This window comes from Sorex fumeus, unplaced genomic scaffold, assembly GCF_029834395.1.
Source record: "Sorex fumeus unplaced genomic scaffold, SorFum_2.1 ptg000008l, whole genome shotgun sequence".
NCBI lineage: Eukaryota > Metazoa > Chordata > Mammalia > Eulipotyphla > Soricidae > Sorex > Sorex fumeus.
In genome coordinates this window covers 14,279,678-14,298,917 of record NW_026606065.1, presented here as the reverse complement: position 1 = coordinate 14,298,917, position 19,240 = coordinate 14,279,678, and the positions used below count along the sequence as shown (strand labels likewise).

General features: G+C 40.8%; 1 protein-coding gene across 2 annotated transcripts in view; it reads right to left on the bottom strand.

The window, feature by feature from the left end:
- Positions 1-19,240, bottom strand: part of COL9A1 (collagen type IX alpha 1 chain) — a 104,171-nt gene that overhangs the window by 76,912 nt on the left and 8,019 nt on the right. The window contains exons 5-10 of one of the 2 annotated variants that reach the window (XM_056109616.1): positions 17,640-18,036; positions 4,104-4,187; positions 3,345-3,365; positions 1,525-1,599; positions 1,210-1,245; positions 1,042-1,104 (exon numbers count right to left, since the gene is read on the bottom strand). In XM_056109616.1, coding sequence (XP_055965591.1) covers positions 1,042-1,104; positions 1,210-1,245; positions 1,525-1,599; positions 3,345-3,365; positions 4,104-4,187; positions 17,640-18,036 — 676 coding nt within the window. Of the gene's footprint in view, positions 1-1,041; positions 1,105-1,209; positions 1,246-1,524; positions 1,600-3,344; positions 3,366-3,439; positions 3,518-4,103; positions 4,188-17,639; positions 18,037-19,240 lie in introns of those variants that run through there. The other variant, XM_056109620.1, reaches the window with a different exon arrangement.

Below are 19,240 nucleotides of genomic sequence, written 5' to 3'. Positions count from 1 at the left end.
CTCTACTCATAAGTTCTTGGAAATTATAATCACCAGCCTTCACATGCTTTCTTTTATTTACAATTGTGATTTGGAAACCACAGAAAGTCATAACTCAAAGGTCAAGTTGAAGAAGTGACGGGTCATATCTGACTTGCCTTTGTATCATGCCTGCCCCAGCCTTTGCTAGGGACAAAGTTAAGCTGGCTTGAGGTGGGATCTCTACCAGGAATAAAGAAAACATGGAGTGAAGAGAAGTAAAGGATCCTAAAGCTAGTTCACTCTGAAACAAATATTACTTAGTGCTAAATTTGCCATACAAACCAATGTCTGAGCATCCTTCATATTATCAGAGGGACATGCAGACATGGGGAGAGTCAGTTGTCCATCATCAAGAAACTTCAGACATTTCTCAGTGAAGGAAAACAAAATAAAACAACAAACAAGAAAAACAAGGCCCAGGGCTAAAATGGGGAAGCTAGTTTTACGTTTTCTGGAGGATTGCTCATTTTTCTGTTCCGCCCCACCCACCCCACTCACTTCAGCTGTCTCCCCTCAAAAGGATCTTTGTTTGCTCTCTTCCTTGATGGTTAGGAGTACTCTGGACCTTCATCTGCCTTCCTGAGGTTCCTTTTCTAAATGATCCTCCAGCGTGCCCGTGAATGGGCAGGAATAAAGAGGACTAGCTGGTCAATAGGATTCATCCTCTCAAGGCACTCACTGTGGGCAAGGAACAGGCCAGAACAGGTACCTCCTGCTGACTTCTGAGACTGAACCACCAGCGCTAGCAATCTCCAGATGGAGCAGCGGATGTCTCAAGCCAGAGGCTGGAGCACGAGGCCAAATTCCAGCTCTCCGCTCTATTTCAACTGGACAATAGGGCACTCTTCAAATCAAATCTTTCTCCTTCTCCTACACAGTTCCCCCCAACCCAGCCTATCCAACCCAAACAGCCTCTCTCTCTCATACTGCTCCTTCCCCTCACCCATTCCCAATGCCCTCCCCTCTCCCCCCTACTCCCTCTGCCATATCCCCTCATGCCCAGAATCAGGATTAACTCACATCTGATCCAGGTGTGCCTGGCTTGCCTGGAGCTCCTGGCTTGCCTGGTTCTCCAGCAGGACCCTGAATAAGGGAGGAGACACAGGCTAAACAAAAAGGTGCAAAATGACACTCAATCAAATCAGAGGAAATCAAGCAAGTGAAGGGTGAGAGGGCTGATCAGCTTACCAGGCCGCCTGGGGGACCCTTTGGACCTCGGTCACCCTGGAGGAGTTGGAGAAAATGCAGAAACAGTTCATGAGTAGGAGATTCTGGGGACCTCCTCGAAGAATCCCAAGTGTGTCACACATGGGCGGACATGGGCAGGGTGAGGGCTGAATGGTAGAGGTTCTTATCCAAAAGGGACAGTAAGCCAGGTTTACTTTCCTCCTCCCCAAACCAACGTCAGGCTATTAGGAGTCTCCCCGCAGTTCCAAGAAACTATTAGAGCTTCATAAAGAAAAAGGCAGGACAGCAGGAGCTAAGGAACACAGAAACACTTACATCTATGCCATCGATGCCTGGAACTCCAGGGGGTCCTGGAGGCCCGGGAGGACCTTGTGCACCCGGAGGACCTCTCTGGCAAAAACAGCAGATAAGGTTAGGTGGAGCAAGTCGGGCTACAATGGAACCACACCAGAAGACCAGAGGACCCCAACTCCTAGTATCCCAGATATCTCCATGTAAACACCCGGTTTGGGGAATAATGAATGTCACTTAAACTTTCAAGTGAAGAGGGTTCCTTAAGCAAGGCCAGATTCTAAATGATGCTAACAACAGGTGAGAGAGGCCATACAAACTTACCTCGTGGGAAGAGGGCTCCTAGGAGCCCACCACTACAGCCTGCAGTAAAACCAGGAGGATTTGTGGAGAGAGGTGCTGAGGCCTCTTTGAAAGGGATTCAGAAAGGGAAACGGTGTCTAGTACACACCCCATTTAATCAGTCACTGCAGCTACTGTTTGTCTCAAAATGGAACTGCTAGGCACTGAGCCCCCACAGCAGATTGATAATAGCATAGACTATAATTCTAATTCTAAGCCCCAACCTAGGAGCAACACTCTAGAAATAAAGATTGAGAGAAGGGGGTAGCCTCGCCTCATTTCAGCTCTACTTGTAGCCCACGCCTTCGCTTGGGTTCTTTGCACTCTCTTCCAAAAAGAAAGATAGGACAGCAGGTTAAGCGTTTGCCTTGCGTGGAGCTGACCTGGGTTAATTTTATGTACACATCATTTGGTGCCCTGAGCTTGGCAGGAGCGAACCTTGAATTCAGAGCCAGAGTAAGCCCTGAGCACCATCAGGTGTGGCAGCCACAAAACAAGAACAAACAAAAAACTCAAATGACATCCCATTTCAAGTGTATCCTATGGTGTGCCCCTTTAATCATGTAAACAAACTGACCTCTGAAAGACTTCTTGTTTAGGAAAGAAAGGAAGAAAAGAAAGAAAAAAAGAAAGAAAGAAAGAAAGAAAGAAAGAAAGGAAGGAAGGAAGGAAGGAAGGAAGAAAGAGAGAAAGAAAGAAAGAAAGAAAGAAAGAAAGAAAGAAAGAAAGAAAGAAAGAAAGAAAGAGGAAGAAAGAGAAAGAAAGAAAGAAAGAAAGAAAGAAAGAAAGAAAGAAAGAAAGAAAGAAAGAAAGAAAGAAAGAAAGAGAGGAAGAGAAAGAAGGAGAGAGAGAAAGAAGAGAGGGAAAGAGACAAAGAGACAATAGAGAGATGTGGGGGGGGGGGGGTATTTTCAACAGGAAAACTTTGTTTTTCTAAACTCCAGCTACCAGACAGGTTACAATGGGGTCTTTGTAAGTGAAACTCAAACCCTGAAATCTTGGCTGGTCTCCGACCCCTCTGCGCCCTGAGCGGCGTGGCGGGGGAGAAGGGGCCCCACGGAGCCGTCGGGCCGTTTCTGCAGTTTTGCGGGTTCCCAGCCCTGAGTCCTGCGCCTCGGGCGGACCTCGCGGCTAGGTGCTGCGGGCTGTGGTCGGATACCGCCTCTCGGGCCAGGCCTGCTCCAGGAGGCAGGTCAAAAGCAGCCAGGCTCACGACCCAATCAGTCTGGCATCCCAGTCTCGGCGCCCGAGCCTGCGGGCAGGGTGAGGGTCCTCCTAGGAAAAAGCTGGCGCCCTTTCCCCCCACCGACACTCGCTGCAGGTGCTCCCAGCCCAGGTCCTCGTGGCAGGTGCCCCGGGGCTGGAGGAAACGGTCCCACGGGCCCGAAGATGCTGCGCGCCTTCCCCGCGGCGCCCACCCCCGACGGCTGAGCCCTCACCTTTGCCAGTGAGCTTCAGGGAGAAGGGGGGAGGAATGCAAACATTTCTGCACCTCCGCTTACCTGGTCTGTGGTCTGGCTGGGCTGGAGAAGAACAGACGGGGGGGAAAGTGAGAAGAAACCTCCTCCCCCGCCCTCCAAACGCCCGCACCACTTACTTGAGCCGCGCACACGCAGAGCCCCGACAGCAGCAACCGCAGCCCCAACGCCCCGACAACCCGCGCCGACCAGGCCATGCCGGCCACCCCGGGCTAGTAATGCCCTGCCTCGTCCCTGCTGGCGGCCCTACTGGCCTCCCCTCACGCATAAAGGGGCTCCTATCCCCTGCAGACAGCGCCCTCGGGGCCCGGGCATTGTGTAAAATGTGCCAGACTGGAAGGCTTCCTCCCCTGCGGCCCTTTTTTGAATGGTCCAGGAAAGGGTCCTGGGGATTGGAGGAGAACCTGCGGGCTGGGAGGACGGATAGGATGACAAGTCCCCCTTAACCCTTTCCCTGGCCACACGCCGCAAACGTGGCCTCTCGGGTTTCCAGGCGCCTCCCCTGGGTACCTGTGTGTCCCTGAGCTCTGGATAGACACCCAGCCTTCGCAGTGGTATTTGCAAGGGGAATAGGGGAGGGTCTTCAGCCACCAAAAGTGGAACTAGACACCTGAAGTGGTTCCTACCTGCCGGGGTTTAGTGGCACCCGAGTTTCCTGAACATCCTGAATACCTGAGTCGTGTAGCACCTGCGCTGTCTAGAGGCCTTGAAGCCCCGGTGTGCGGAGGTGCACAGAGCTAAAAGGGCTGGAAGCGGCTCTTACAGGTCATCCCGGAAACTCACTGTTATCCTGATTGGCAGCTCATGGCAAGTTTCTCTCCTGGGTCGCAGTGGGTCACAGTGAATCAGCATCCATTGAAGTTCAAACTAGAAAAAGAAGGCAGACAGTTTCTGTTCTTTCAGAGGACTGAAACAGGTCATTCAAGAGAGAGATGATACTGTTTAAGTGTGGTCCATTAACTAAGTGACTGGAGACCAAATCAAACTGGTTGGTTTCAGTGAAGCAAATTTCCTGTTACTTGAAACAGATTTCCCATGGGAAGTGGGTGGCTCCTTGGATGTAAGAGTTTCTAGTTCTGCATTACTTCAGCATAGCCTGAGAAGTAGTATGATGGTCATCCAATTTAAAAAGATTCTAAAACATGTCTTGAATTGACTGCTGGCTTTCTCTTTATATCGCTGAATTTCTATTTCTGTCCTTATCACAACCACATGAGGTAGAATCTATTAAAACAAGGTTCAGAGAGAACCAGCCTAGTCACCAGCTAATAATATGTCTCGATAGGAACTGGCCTATTGAACTCCACAGAGAACATGTGTCCTGAAAGCTTACATGGGAGAATATTAGAATCAGAGGCAGCCAAAGAGGCAGCAGGAAAGAAAGAAAATCTGGACCTGGAAGAAATCTGCATGCTAGAGAAGACATCTTGTGGGGTGGCCATAGCTTAATAAGACATTTGGAAGAGCTAGAAGTGGGGGTGGAGGAATAGAAGGAAAAACTAGGACTCAGGAGGAAAATTAAAATGAAAGAACTTCTCCCCTAATTTTCATTGAGGCACTGTGATTTACGTTACTGGAAATGTCAGGGTTAATGTATTCTCCAGCAGAAGGTCTGCTTCCCTCGCCTAATGTCCCAAGGTCCAATTTACTCCCCTTACCTCTACCATGCCATAATAAGTTCATATCTATAGACCAATTCTTAGGTCTTGTTGCCTTTGATCATTGTTTATTTCCAAACTATGTTTTTTTTTATATTGCATATGTTAGAAGTAACACTATATGTGTTACTGTCCTCAGGACTGACTTTTTGCAGCACAATACTCTAGTTCCATCCACAAGTGGCAATTGCATGAAGTCATCTTTTCTTACAGCTGAATAGTACTCCAGTATGTACATAATCCATACTTTCCTTATCCACTCATCTGTTCGTAGACACTTGGGTTGTTTCCCAATCTTGGGTTTGGGGAATAGGGTTGCAATGAACAAAAGAAAGCAAATTTTTAAAATAGTATCCCACCTGCACGGCAGAGCCTGGCAAGCTCCCCATGGCATATTCGATATGCCAAAAATGGTAGCAACAGGTTTCACAATGGAGACGTTACTGGTTCCCCCTCGAGCAAATCAATGAACAATAGGAGGACAGTGCTGCAGTGTTTTGGGGTCCTTGGGATGGATGCCAAGAAGTGGAATTGCTGTATTGTATAAAAGCTCTGGCTGGAGCAATAGCACAGTGGTAGGAAATTTGCCTTGCACGCAGCCAGCCTAGCCGAGCCGGGTTCGATTCCTCCGCCCCTCTTGGAGAGCCCGGCAAGCTACCTAGAGTATGTGACTCGCATGGCAAAGCCTGGCAAGCTCCCCGTGACATATTCGATATGCCAAAACACAGTAACAACAAGTCTCAAAATGGAGACGTTACTGGGCCCACTCGAGCAAATCGATGAACAATGGGAAGACAGTGTCAGTATACAAGCTCAATTCTTAGTATTTTGAGAAGTGATCATATTGTTTTCCATAGAGGCTTAACCAGCTGTTGAATATTTAGATTTTATATGATTTTACTCATTGGTTGAAAAGATACACAATTTCTAGTAATTTGAAATCCAAATATTTACTGACTGCTTCCTATACCTTATCAGGTGTTAAGAGAGAATCAGAAAAAAAATGTAATATACAAAGAGCTGTTGGACCAAGAAGGTGATTTGATAGGTTGTAGTGTGTGCTTTGCATGTGGGAAACCCAGTTTCAATCCCCAGGACCACATGTCTTGAGCACCACTCATGGAGTAGTCCCTGAGCACTGAACTGGGAGCAGCCCCCAAGCACCACCATTGTGCCCCAAAACAACAGAGTCAAAGAATTGTTTGATCTAAATCTGAAAACTTTTGGCAACAGGTATGAAGAAAATATAGTATGTGCACCACCATGTGCCAAGCTCTTACCTTTTAAAATGAGAAAGTTCCTTGGCAGACATTTCAAATTAGAAATATATTTCCTGGTCAACTAATTTTCCTAGCATTATGGGAATGATAACTGTCAAAGTACTAAAGCTGAACATTACCTCTTTCCCTTTTATACAACATTGGCATGCCATCCCCTCTGGCAAATGGTCTCTATTTCTGCTGAATCTAGAATTAATTTGTAAAATTTTTTTCCCCGTAGTTAAACTTCATTATTGTCATGAGCAGATAGAAAATCAAAATTGGAGAGAATGAAGTCTTTTCCTTCTTTCCACTAAGGAAGGGGATTTAAGCAAAAAAACGTTGTCCATATTATAAAGGGGTAAAAGTAAGACATCAGGTTTTCATGTTACTACATTGGTGCCCCTTCTCACAACATTCTAACTGTCCTAGAGCTCTTTCTTTTCATTTTTGTTTTGTTGTTTGGCTGTTTGTTTCGGGGCCAAATCCTGTGGTGCTCAGGGGTTACTCGTGGGTCTGCACTGAGGAATTACATCTGGTGGTGCTCAGAGGATCATATGAGAAACAAAGGATGGAAACAGGGTCAGTCATGTGCAAGGCAAATGACCTTTTTGTGGTACTATTGCTCAGGCCAATTTTATGATTCTTGCTTTTCTCAATGCTACCACAACTTTTTCCCAAAATACCCACATCTAAATAAATGAAGCAAAGATAAGAAAATAAAGTGAACAGCTAAATCAACACATATTTTAGAATGGTCTTCTAAATTATATAAAAATATAAATTGTGTATTCATGATGTAAATAAGTTAACTTAAGTAGTCTAACATCTTATAAAAAAAAATCCTGCTTACAAATGACCCAGTATATTGCAGTTAAAGAGAAGACTTAAACATTTTATTTTTATCAGAGTAAACTTTCTTAGCTTGAGAGGGATTTTATTTTAGTTTTTCTCCAAACTGCAGTGGAAATTTTTAAAAGAAGATAAAGGAAAATAAAACAACACTTTCTTTAATTTCTATCAAATGCCGGTGCTTCAAACAACCCTTTGAAGTTCACACATAAACAAATTAGAGCAAAGAGGTTAAATCGTTTCCCATAGATCACACAGTTAGTAAATGACAAAGCCAGCACTCTGAATGCACCTGACTCTAAGATAAAGGCTTTCTGAATTACTGCACACAGTCTCTCTAAATAATACCTTATCTTGCAAAATAAATCCTGACTTTCTAAGCAGACATCCAAGGCATTTGGTGATTGATCATTATATCTGAGATTAGTAAAATTTTAGAGCAATCTAAAGTGAAAATTGTATAACCTTGTTTTCAATATCTACTAGAAAACTTCATAACTAGACTAAGAAAGTATTATAATTCAAACTTCAGCCTATTTTCTTGCTTTTCATGGAAATATATCCAGAAGTAAAATTTCTAATCTTCCTCTCCAGAATGATAACTCATATTCTATTGTGTATTCTTATATACAATAAAATATTACATACAAAAGAAAATTACAATTCTCGTCTTCAATGACTAGATTGAAAAGTTGCCAAAATAAAATAATAGATCACTCCTCTTTCTTATGCTTAATATAAAAGAAACCACTCATTTAATTTTATTCACTAATTCCTTCGTGAATTAGTAACTCAAACTATGCATGCATTATATGTGTGTGATATTTCAGTTCTCAAAAAAAATGGATATCTAATCACCTTGAGAAACTTTAATTATATGGCTAACCAGGAAACCTATATCCTTTGTTTTGATAGTTCATTAAAGTTACTTATTGCAAATGTGAAGTAATTCATTAAGCTGTTTTCTCAAAAATGTAATTCTCTCTGGGTAAATTGGTACACCTATTTAAATACGCAAGATGCAATTGTGGCACAGGATAATGAGGGAATGAAATGTAATTCATCTGTGAATACAGGCTGGATTGTTCAGAGTGCCACATCATAGATCAGAGATTTCTGAACACATCTGTGCATCCACATAAACACCACATATGCACTAATAATCATCTATAGAACAAATGTTTTTAGGCGTGCAATGTGAATTCCAATTTGCATGTTAATTATTTTGATGGAATTTTGGCAAAGTTCCTTGCTAAAACCCACTTTCATTATACATCTAAAATTCTGATTTTCACATATTTCTCATTTTCATACCTGGAATCATCCTTCTCTGAATAACCACTGACAAAATGTATGTGGTAAATATTTTAATTTAGTCCATCAGTGAGCATTTCTGAGTGTTCCAATATGGGCAAGCACTAAGGAAACGTTCTAAAGAAAAATGAAGATATTCTCCTCCCCACAATGAATTTACAATTTACAAGACTAAGAAAAATATAATCGTTTAACTAAAAGTGTAAGTTTGGAAGCCTCTGGAAAACTCAACTGGCTGAGTGCGAGCCATGCACTCCAAACACCGCCAGCAGTAACCCAAGTAGAGTGTCAGGAGTAGCCCCTGAGCATCATCAGGTACAGTCTCAAACCTCCCCCCCCAAAAAAAAAGTTTTTTTTAAGTTAACCTATTAAACTGAACACAAGAAACTTTATCACAGTTCATTTTTCTCAGCATAACTACTTCTTCATTGTGTCAAGGACAACTCATTGTGTGTTGTGTGAATGTGCATCTGCCTAGATTTGGAATTACACAATCCTTTTCTTTATGGCATCAAGGTATAATTCCATTACCTACTTTAAAGGAGTATCTCACTGACAGCAAATTGAAATGGAAATTTTACTTCAATTCAGGCTAGTGATTTTCATTTATTTTGCTATGTTACTGAAAAAGATCAGTAAGGTCTTTCATGAGAACTAAATAAAACTAGTAATAGACAACTACTTCCTTCCTGAGAGATTCATCTAGTATAAATGAGAATGACACAAGGTTGGACTTTTGCAAGCTGAACTGTGATTAATTTCTACAAGTATAAAATGCCAAAAAGCAAGTTCTTCAAAAATAAACTTTTTTAACAGGGGAAATATTTCTTTACTTTTTTTGTCTACTTAGTGACAACAAAAGCTTAAAGAAATACCTGAATTGACACGCTATCTTTCTTTTTAACGTAACATAAAATATTGTTTCCTAAGACCTGAAGAGATAGCTCAACAGGTTAAACATTCTTTGCATGTGGGAATCCTGAATTCAATTCCCTGCACTGCATGGTCCCCCCATCACCATCAGAAACTACATGTAAGCATGGAGTTAAGAGTAGCCCCTGAACACCATCAAGTATGGCTAAAAAACAAAATAACAATAATAAAATATTGGTTTCTACCACTGGAAGAAAGACTGAGGAAAAGGCTCTCCTCTCCCTTAGAATCAGAAATTCCCCAGCTCTAGGGGAAGGTAGACTATGCTCTACAAAGCACTGTAGCACTGTCCTCCCATTGTTCATCGATTTGCTCAAGTGGGCCCAGTAACATCTCCATTGTGAGACTTCTTGTTACTGTGTTTGGCATATGGAATATGTCATGGATAGCTTGCCAGGCTTTGCCTTGTGGGCGAGATACTCTCAGTAGCTTGCCGGGCTCTCCGAGAGGAGCAGAGGAATCGAACCCAGGTCGGCGAGCCAGCTGTGTGCAAGGCAAATGCCCTACCGCTGTGCTATTTCTCCAGCCCTGCGTTACAAAGAATACAATTAAATTTGAATAAATGATACTCAACCATATCAACCAAGGGTGGAAGCAGAATAGAGAGGGGAAACAGAATAGACCGGGAATTAATACGTTTAGAATGTTCTCACTTTAATTTTTTTTTTTGGTTCAACATCTCTACACGTAACACATTCAAGTGTTTTGAGATGGATATTATGGGACATTTGGGAAGTATAAAAGTGCTTATTATATAGGAAATTCTATCACAGTAGAGATGAAAATGATGTTTTTAAGATCACAAATAGGAGATCATATAACATGCAACATGAGGTGAGGCCCCAAGAACAAATAGAATTTGTGTAAGTAGAGATAAGAAGGTAAAGTTTAGACTTCTGAAGTGAGGAGGTAACAAAAAAAAAAAAATAGGGCACAAGGGAGGCAAGTGAGCTATAAGAAGAGACCATATTCACAGTGGTAAAAAAAACCTTTAAACTAAAAGATTTTAATATTAAAACATGAATCATTGGATTGTCATCAAAGCTTTTTATGCAATAGGGATAAGGAAGAGGAAAGGGGGCATAAAGTAAAAGGGTATTTTAGGCATCCCTTGAAGGAATCCCTTTAGGAATCCCTGTTGTAGGGCTTCAGGAAATGTTAAACTGTCATGAGACATGCTGAATAATTTCTTGAGGAGTGGAGGGGGGTGGAGCATCCTCCACCCAGATCTTCCAAATTCCCGTAGGCAGGGGTCATACCCACCAACTGGCCCCCTGGTGCCGTGCAATCCCATCAACGGCCAAGACCCAGAGACTATAAAACCCAGATCCTGGAAGCGCGTGGCCTCATTTGCGGCCACGCGACATCTTATTATCTCATTCCTACTTTGGACAAACTGTCAGGCTACTGAATGTAACTTGCCACGCGGCAGAGTCTGGCAAACTCCCCGTGGTATACCCAATATGCCAAATACCAGTAACAATGATGGGTCTCATTCTCCTAACTCTGAAAGAAACTTGAATATGGCACTTTAAAAAAAAAAATCTCAGGGCTAGGACAAAGGAGACGTTACCGGGGCCTGCTAGAGGCAATCGATGAATAACAGGATGGTCGTGATCATGATCGGAGGGGGGCCACACCCATCAATGCTCTGGGCTTACTCCTAGCTCTGACAGGCTCAGGGATCACTTCTAGTGGTGCTTGGGAATCCTGAAGGGATTGAACCCCAGGTTAACAATTTGCAAAGCAAGCAGCTGCCCTCGGAACTATGTCTTCAGCCTCTATATGCCAAATTTTAAAAATTCTGTCCTTTTGTTTCATCCCTCTTCCACTGCCAGTCTGTTTTCTGCTCTCTACAGAACTCCAAGAAGTTGTCATCTTCTTTCTGTTTTCTCTCAAACCCTTTCCAACTTGGCTTTCACTCCCAAATACTCCAATGAGTCTCTTCTCAAGATAACTCTTAATTTTTATAACTACAATAATCAGATCTAAGTCCCATCTTGCTGGTCTATCTGTAGAGTTCAAGTGAGTGGTCTAGTCCTTCTTAAAACACTGTTTCCCTTAACTTTCAGAGGACTATAACTCCCCACTTCTCTCTTATATCCCAAGTATTTTAATTCTCTTTATCTTAAATGTCCTCATCTCAACAACCTCAAAATAGTGGTTGTTTCAGGATTCAGTTCTAAGTTATTTCTATTATATTTACTTCTCAGTGGTTTCATTGTATTTCACTATGATATCATACATAGTATTATACAATATATACAAATCATATAAAATATAGTTGTCAACTCACTGAATTTTCTATTCCCAGCTGGCCTGCTTCCAGAAATTTCTTGAATTTGCTTAACATCTTCATAGTATTCTTACTTAGACCTACTCTTCTTAGTCCTTCCTTTTCAGTATATAACAACACATACTTTCAATGACACATGCCCAAACTACTGGTGTTATCTTTCTCTCTTATTAGTTTCATAACCAAACAAAAAAAATTGGGTTTTGGGTCACATGTGGCAGTTCTCAGGACTTACTCCTATCTCTGCATTCAGGAATCACTCCTGGAGGACTCAGGAGACCACATTTGGTTCCGGGGAACCAAGCCCAGTTTGATCTATTAAGAAATAGATGGTATATATTTCTTAAACTCTACAATCATAACATTCCTATAATATCTTTCAACTAGATGATATAATATAAATCACAACCTCATCATCAATTTTTCCACCATATCATTTATGAAACTTTCATAATTTTTACATTCGAAAGTTGATGTGATTTAATAATAACAAAGGGACAGAGAGCTTCTTCATCAATAGTTCTGATATTCTTTCAATTTTCTCTCACTTGGTTTTCCTGTCTACGTATCATAGAGCAGACACTTTAAACAGATTTTTTTCTTTTTAGGTCACACCTGGCGATGCACAGGGGTTACTCCTGGCTCTGCACTCCGAAGTTACTCCTGGCGGTGCTCAGAGGACCATATGGGATGCTGGGAATCAAACCCGGGTCGGTCACGTGCAAGGCAAATGCCCTACCCGCTGTGCTATCTCTCCAGCCCCCTAAATAGACATTTTAAAACATCAGAGTTGTCTGAATAATCATGTTCCACATTGGTTTGCTTGGAATATATATATATGTGAAAAAGAAAAAGGTTTAAATCATGTGTTTGTAAAGCTATATAAACTTTTATCCTCCCTCAAACAAACCTAACCCCCCAGAGTATATCTAAAAAGGGAGAAAGGGTAACTTTGTTTTCTAATAGAGCTGTACCAAATAACTCTCCTAGGCAATCATGCTGACAACAAACAATAAAGAACCTGTCATAAAATAACATGTTTTTATGGTAGGCTGCCAGAAAACCAAGCTTTGCAGGGGGATAAATGGCACCATCTTAAAATATGGGCACAAAGGAGAATAGAAAATATGGAATTTATTGCTTTAAAATCAAACTAACAATGTATTATAGCAGTACACTGGGAAAAAATATCAAATACTCGAGCACACTAAATAACCATGAATGATGAGAAGGTGTTTGAATCTAAACCATGAGAGAAGCTATATTGAAAGTCTTATGAAAACCTTGAAATTGCTTTCCTTTTCCAATTTAGACAAAGGAAAGAGACAAAAAGATAGACTAGATTGGGGAAAAGCACAAACAAGTACAGCATAAAGAAGTCTTTCAATATTAGTGTTCCATCAAATGCTGTGTTCAGACGCATATTTTTTAATCATACAGTTCCTCAGGCTACCATTTTATACCTTAAACGGGAAGTTTATGTTATTTATTTACTCAAGATACACAAGTCTTGATCTCGAAGAATAAGTATTTAACTAATATAAATGCCTCGGATTAGAATTAATCTAATTTAATTTTAAAAAAACAGAACAATGTATTGTTCTGACTATTTTTACATTATTGACACCTTTTATTTTCATTTAAAATTTCTCACACAGTGATAGTGAATATTTCCAGTCTCCAAACTGATAGAAGGGTTGCTCTATAAGTATCTTCTTCCTTCCACAATAACTAAAGCCCACAACTCATGGATTTCTAAGAGATAGGCAGGTACTGTAGGCCTTCCGTAATTGCCCACAAATTCACATCTCAACCAGATGGATGAGATGACAGACAATAAAATGAAAACAAAGACATATGGACAACTGTGGTCATTAAGGCTTTATCTGGAAACGTGTATGAGAATTTGACTATTATTATATATGCATATGTATATACAGACAGACATATATACATATATAGCACTATAGCACTGCCGTCTCATTGTTCATAAATTTGCTCAAGTGGGAACCAGTAACATCTCCATTTGTCCCTGGCACATGTTAGTGTAGCCCAATGGTGCCTGCTCACTCCAGGAACACAAAGTGAGACTTGTTGTTACTGTTTTTGGCATACTGAAAACACCATGGGGAGCTTGCCAGGCTCTGCCATATGGGTGGGATACTCTAAGTAGCTAGCTTGCTGGGCTCTCTGAGAGGGACAGAGGAATTGAGCCCTGGTCAGCAGCATGCAAGGCAAATGCCCTACCAGTTGTGCTATCACTCCAGCCTATAAATATATATATATATATATATATATATATATGCTAAAACTTGAAACAGAGATAGTTGATAAAGATGAGAATGCCCAAATTGGGGCAACTATGTCTAGAACACTTGTCTTTAATTCTTCTTACTCATTCCTCACAGACATAAGATCCTTTAAGAAACACCCCTGAACTCCACTCTCAAATCTCATTGCCCTGATCTGAGGAGGAGCTTTCTCCATGTGTTACCAGCCACTGCCATGGTCCTTGTCATGGTCTATTGTCCTTATTGAAATTCTCGACCCACAAAAGTCTCAAGAAGACAAGCTTCGTGATTTCACTCTGCAAATCCAGAATCCAAGTACAATGAAAACTAATAAATTAATAAACATTCAGAATTAATGTTTGGGGGTGGGACATGTTCTATACTGTACCATTTTCCATCCTTAAAAATAATTTTTTGCTGTCCTACAAAATAAGTTCTAAAAATGAACTCCAGAATTAAAATGATGGAATGCCTTCTAAAGAAAGCTATGTGAGTGTGTCCTCAAATGAAAGATAAATAGCATCACAGAGTGAAAGAAAAAAAGGTAAATGAGAAATTGCATTCCTAACAGTTTTCTACAAGTCAAGAAATCTCCCTGAGGTAATTTTGGAGAATCCTACTATCTTTGAAAATTCTTGCAAAGATGAAATAAGTTAATGGGAATAAAAGCATCTTGGAAACTTTAAATTAGTATATTAAGCATATGTAGATGCTGAAACAAAAGCTAAAGTGGGTTTTCTTTTATTTACACAGGGTGAAAATTGTGAACTACATTTTAATAACAAGTTTTAATTTGACGTTATCATTGTCACTTTTGAATGCAAGTAGCATTTGGGTGGAGGGCAAGGTCTATGACTTTGATCCATTTTAGTAATGTCACCACCACCATATTATCAAATGAAAATTAATAAAAATTTAGGCTCATCTTTCTTTTAAATTTCTTCATGGAGATGTCAGAATTCTGTACAAAAGATAAAAATATTCATGCATGTTTTTAAAAATATTCATGTCTGCTTTTAAAACTTTAAAACATTGATGTAATGGCTACCAAGTTCCTTGGGTAACCAGAGGTAAAATCTAGCACCATCTGCTAATTCTTTATTTCTGCATGTGGGTAGAAGATAACTGATCCTAACTTGTCTCCATGGTGAGGTAACACTACACTTGACAGTAAACCTACAAACAGTTACATCACTGATATAATAAGATATGATCTGGTATAATTTGGAATGTCATAAAATATAATGAAATAATGTTGGTAGTAGTTGAACACTCTGGTAACCTATGTAAAAGCATCCTAATATCTAGAATTTAGAATTATAATTGCTAGGAATGTTTTACAAAACTGATAAATCAATAAATAATTTTGTAATTTATTGATTAATATTCAATTGGCATTCAATTCTATCAAGTACTTGATTGATATTCATCACACTGCAGAAAGTCCACTAAGGTTTTCTCCCCTTTAATCATGGCCCAGAAATGATACCAATCATATTGCTGATGCTCAATGTTGTCTGAAAACCATCCCAATGCCATTGCTGCAAAAAATTTTAAGATGGCACAGCAGTGGTCCCATTGGCTTTCTAACCCAGCCCCTTGAGGTGTGATAACTCATTAGTTGAAGAAATACTTTCTCAAGTGTCTACAAGCCAGAGCAGCAATGTGGCAGTTACAAATTGCTTCCTGTCCATCACAGAATATAGAAATTTCACACTACCCTTCACACTAATCACAATTCTTCCCTTGAAAACAAGTTATTTGAACAATTCCATTACTGAAATGCTGGATAACCTTTTCTTTTCCTTTGGAAAACTGCACAGAAACAATTCAAAATCATTGTATCCTCCTGCTACACTCCATGATATGAGTATGTGACTAGAATTTAAGAGCTCCATACAAGAGAGGAAGATATGTTAGTTTCAATATTTTATTTATTGAACTCTAAATTCTTTTGTTCCCCACCCCCATCACCAAAGAACACTCTTTCTCTATGGTACATATTTAAAATTCCTGTCATAGCAATTAAAATGTATTTTAAAGGATTATTCAATAAGGGTTTAACTATTCAAAATAGAACTATATGACACTGGTTAGTTCAATTGTTATCATTATATAATTCCTTACCTCTCTACCCAGGTATTTCTAAATTTGTGAACAAACCTCGAATATCCTTTATTTTTTACATGCAAGACACAAACACACACATTGTATTTTTTACATGCAAGACACAAACACACACATTGTCACATGCACATTTCATCCTAACCAACCAGGCTCCAGGCTTTTGAATGTAGCCCATTTATTTTCTACTTGTTTTTCCCTTAATGTTTTTCAATCAGGTAGAAATCAATTTGTTTCACTGGGAAGATAATGCAACGGTCAGGAGTACATGTCTTGTGTGCCTAATAACCCAAGTTCAAAGCCTGGCACCACCATTTGCCCATGAGGCACTGTTGGGTGTGGCCCTAGGTCCTTGAGTACCACTGAAGTTGCCCTTAATGGTCCATAGCACCCTCCCACCCCCACTCACATTGAGCATTGAACCTTCTGATGCAATAGGTCAATTAACAGTAGGAGTAACTTCCAAGATCCACCATCACTGCTTAAAAGTTCCTCAAGATACACACACGCACACACACACACACACACACACACACACATTCTCACTTCTTTTGCCAATTTAAGTCCTACCTTTTCAAGGTTCATTGTTCCTTAGAAGTATGGAATTCTTGACATGCTATTCTTAACTGAATCTTTAGTCCCAACTTCTGAAATATTCACTGTCCTGTCCTCCCGTTGTTCATCGATTTGCTCGAGCGGGCCCAGTAACGTCTCCATTGGAGGCTTTGTTGTTACTGTGTTTGGCATATCGAATACATCACGGGTAGCTTGCCAGGCTCTGCCGTGCAGGCGAGATACTCTCGGTAGCTTGCCGGGCTCTCCGAGAGGGGCGGAGGAATCGAACTCGGGTCGGCCATGTTGGCTGCGTGCAAGGCAAACGCCTTATCGCTGTGCTATCGCTCCAGCCCCTCTGAAATACCATTAGTTATTTGTCCTCAATATCGACACACCAGTATAGAGTTTTATAAGTTGCCTTAGAAGAATTTTAAGTACATCAGATGGGCATGAGTAACTTCCGAGCATGCTTGTACATTCTTCAAGGTCACTTAATCACTTATCACTTAACTTCCCGTTAATCGTCGATTTGCTTGAGCGGGCGCCAGTAATGTCTCCATTTGTCCCTGTCGCGTGCTAGTGTAGCCCAATGGCATCTATTCTTCAAGATCAGATGCTATTTATTTAACTCCTCTGACTTCCCGTTCATCTGGTAAATAGTCTGACCCAACTAGACACTCAAGGCATTGAAATTAAGCATAATTATCACTTTTGTCTGGGTCATACCCAGTGATGTCCAGGACTTAGTCCTGACTTTTTACTCAAATATCTCTCCTGGTGGTGCTTAGGAAGGCTAGGTATGATGCTGAGGATTAAATTGGGATCAACTGTTTGCAAGACAAGTGCCTTAATCCCTATAATATCTGGCCCACCAAAAGAATTTTTTTAAATGTATTAAAATATTGAATAAGTTTTAAAAAATGAATAACTATTCATTGCTCAAGATATTTAGCTGATGATGAAAGATATTTAAGGTGTTAATTTTTAGTAATCTGACTTTTGTCTTAATTAACCATGATACATGCTTTTATACTTACCGGAACAGAAACTTGAGGATTTTCCACAAGTTTTCCAAGCACAGCAAAGCCATCAAAATCTATTTTGCCTCTTGGCTTTATAGGTAAGGATTCAATTCTCTTGCAGTCAACAAATAGAGTAGCACTACTCCTTTCCACACCAATCATGATCTTATGCCACTGAGAATCAAACAAGGAGGGAAATTTTGAAAAGGCTGCGGTTTGAAGACTCCCATCCAATCCCTTGTATGAAAATGCAACAGATTTTGTTTGGCCATTAATCTTCACGCCAACTTGCTCCTTCCCAAAGGAATCCTGAATCTGCCAAATGTTCCAGTTCTTTTCAAGTGTGCTTCCTGTCATCCGAAAAGTGGTTAAAAAGGAGTATTCTTCAGGCAGTCCGTTGGGATATAAATGCCTAAGTAAAAAAATTTTAAAGTAAATATAAATCTGTGTCCTCGTTTATTATCATGCTTCCATATTAAGTTATTTTCAGTTTCTGACCTACAGAAAAGCTACAGTGTGAAAACTATGTGCTATTTGTCCTTTCATGACTGTTCGTAAAGACCTTCACAATTTAATCATTCATGTACATTAATGACCCATCTTAATACACACTAATTTAAAACCCTCTTTCCATAGTTGACAGTTACGGTTTGCAATCCTAAACCTAACAGTATTACTATTCATGCTACCTAAAAGGCTACTGTTCAGTAACTTCATCCCAGCCAAAAAACACATTCTTGCAAAGTTCTTGGCAACATTTCCTCCACAAATGAAAGAGGAGATGATTCAGAATCCAAATCGGTTCTGCTAGCTTAACTATTTAATTAAAACTGCTTTAAAATTTTTGATTTTAACGTAACATGTTGTTAGGTCTGCTGTTTCTATATTTGCTTGATTTCTGCCCTTCGCAATTATACCCAATCCACAGAAACATTTTCAGAACCAGTAGTTACAAAGTTGTGGAAGCTTTCACAGATGTTTATCTTTTCGAAAGCATGATCACACTGGTAAAGAAGCAGCTGGTTGCTTCTCATTAGATGTCTGACAAGGGAGAGGTAACCACTTTTTTCTTTCTTCTCCAACCCAGGTGTTTTTCTACCAGTCTACTAACTGTGTCATTGCTACTTCCTTTATTGCTTAAAATGCAGCATGAGACCAGCAGTTTTCCTGTCATCTCCAGCGTAGGTTGTTCCTATGATCTGGAATTGTGTCAACTACCTGAGTCCACTTCCACTGAATTCATTCTGCTAAAAGCAGAAAACTAGACCTCCCCCACCCCAATGAGACCCCGAGTTACCGCCCACGAATGGTCCCTGCAGCTACTGATCAAGCTGCTTAAGAGCCATGAACCGAGAGACACACAAGTGAAACTCGGAACCCAGCGGCTTTTGGCAGAAATGTGCCTGGACTTCACATTAGGTTGCTGGTGCAGGGCCATCCCAGGTGGGAAAATGTGCTGGCCCTCTGCCTATTCCCCCTGGCAGCTTGGTGACCTCCATCTTCCAGAGGTCATTGGACAGTCAGATATGGGCCACCAAAGATAAGACACGTAGGGCCTCATGGGATGGGGTTGGTGCCAGCCCTTAACCTCCCTGGCCCCAACAAGACCCCAAGTC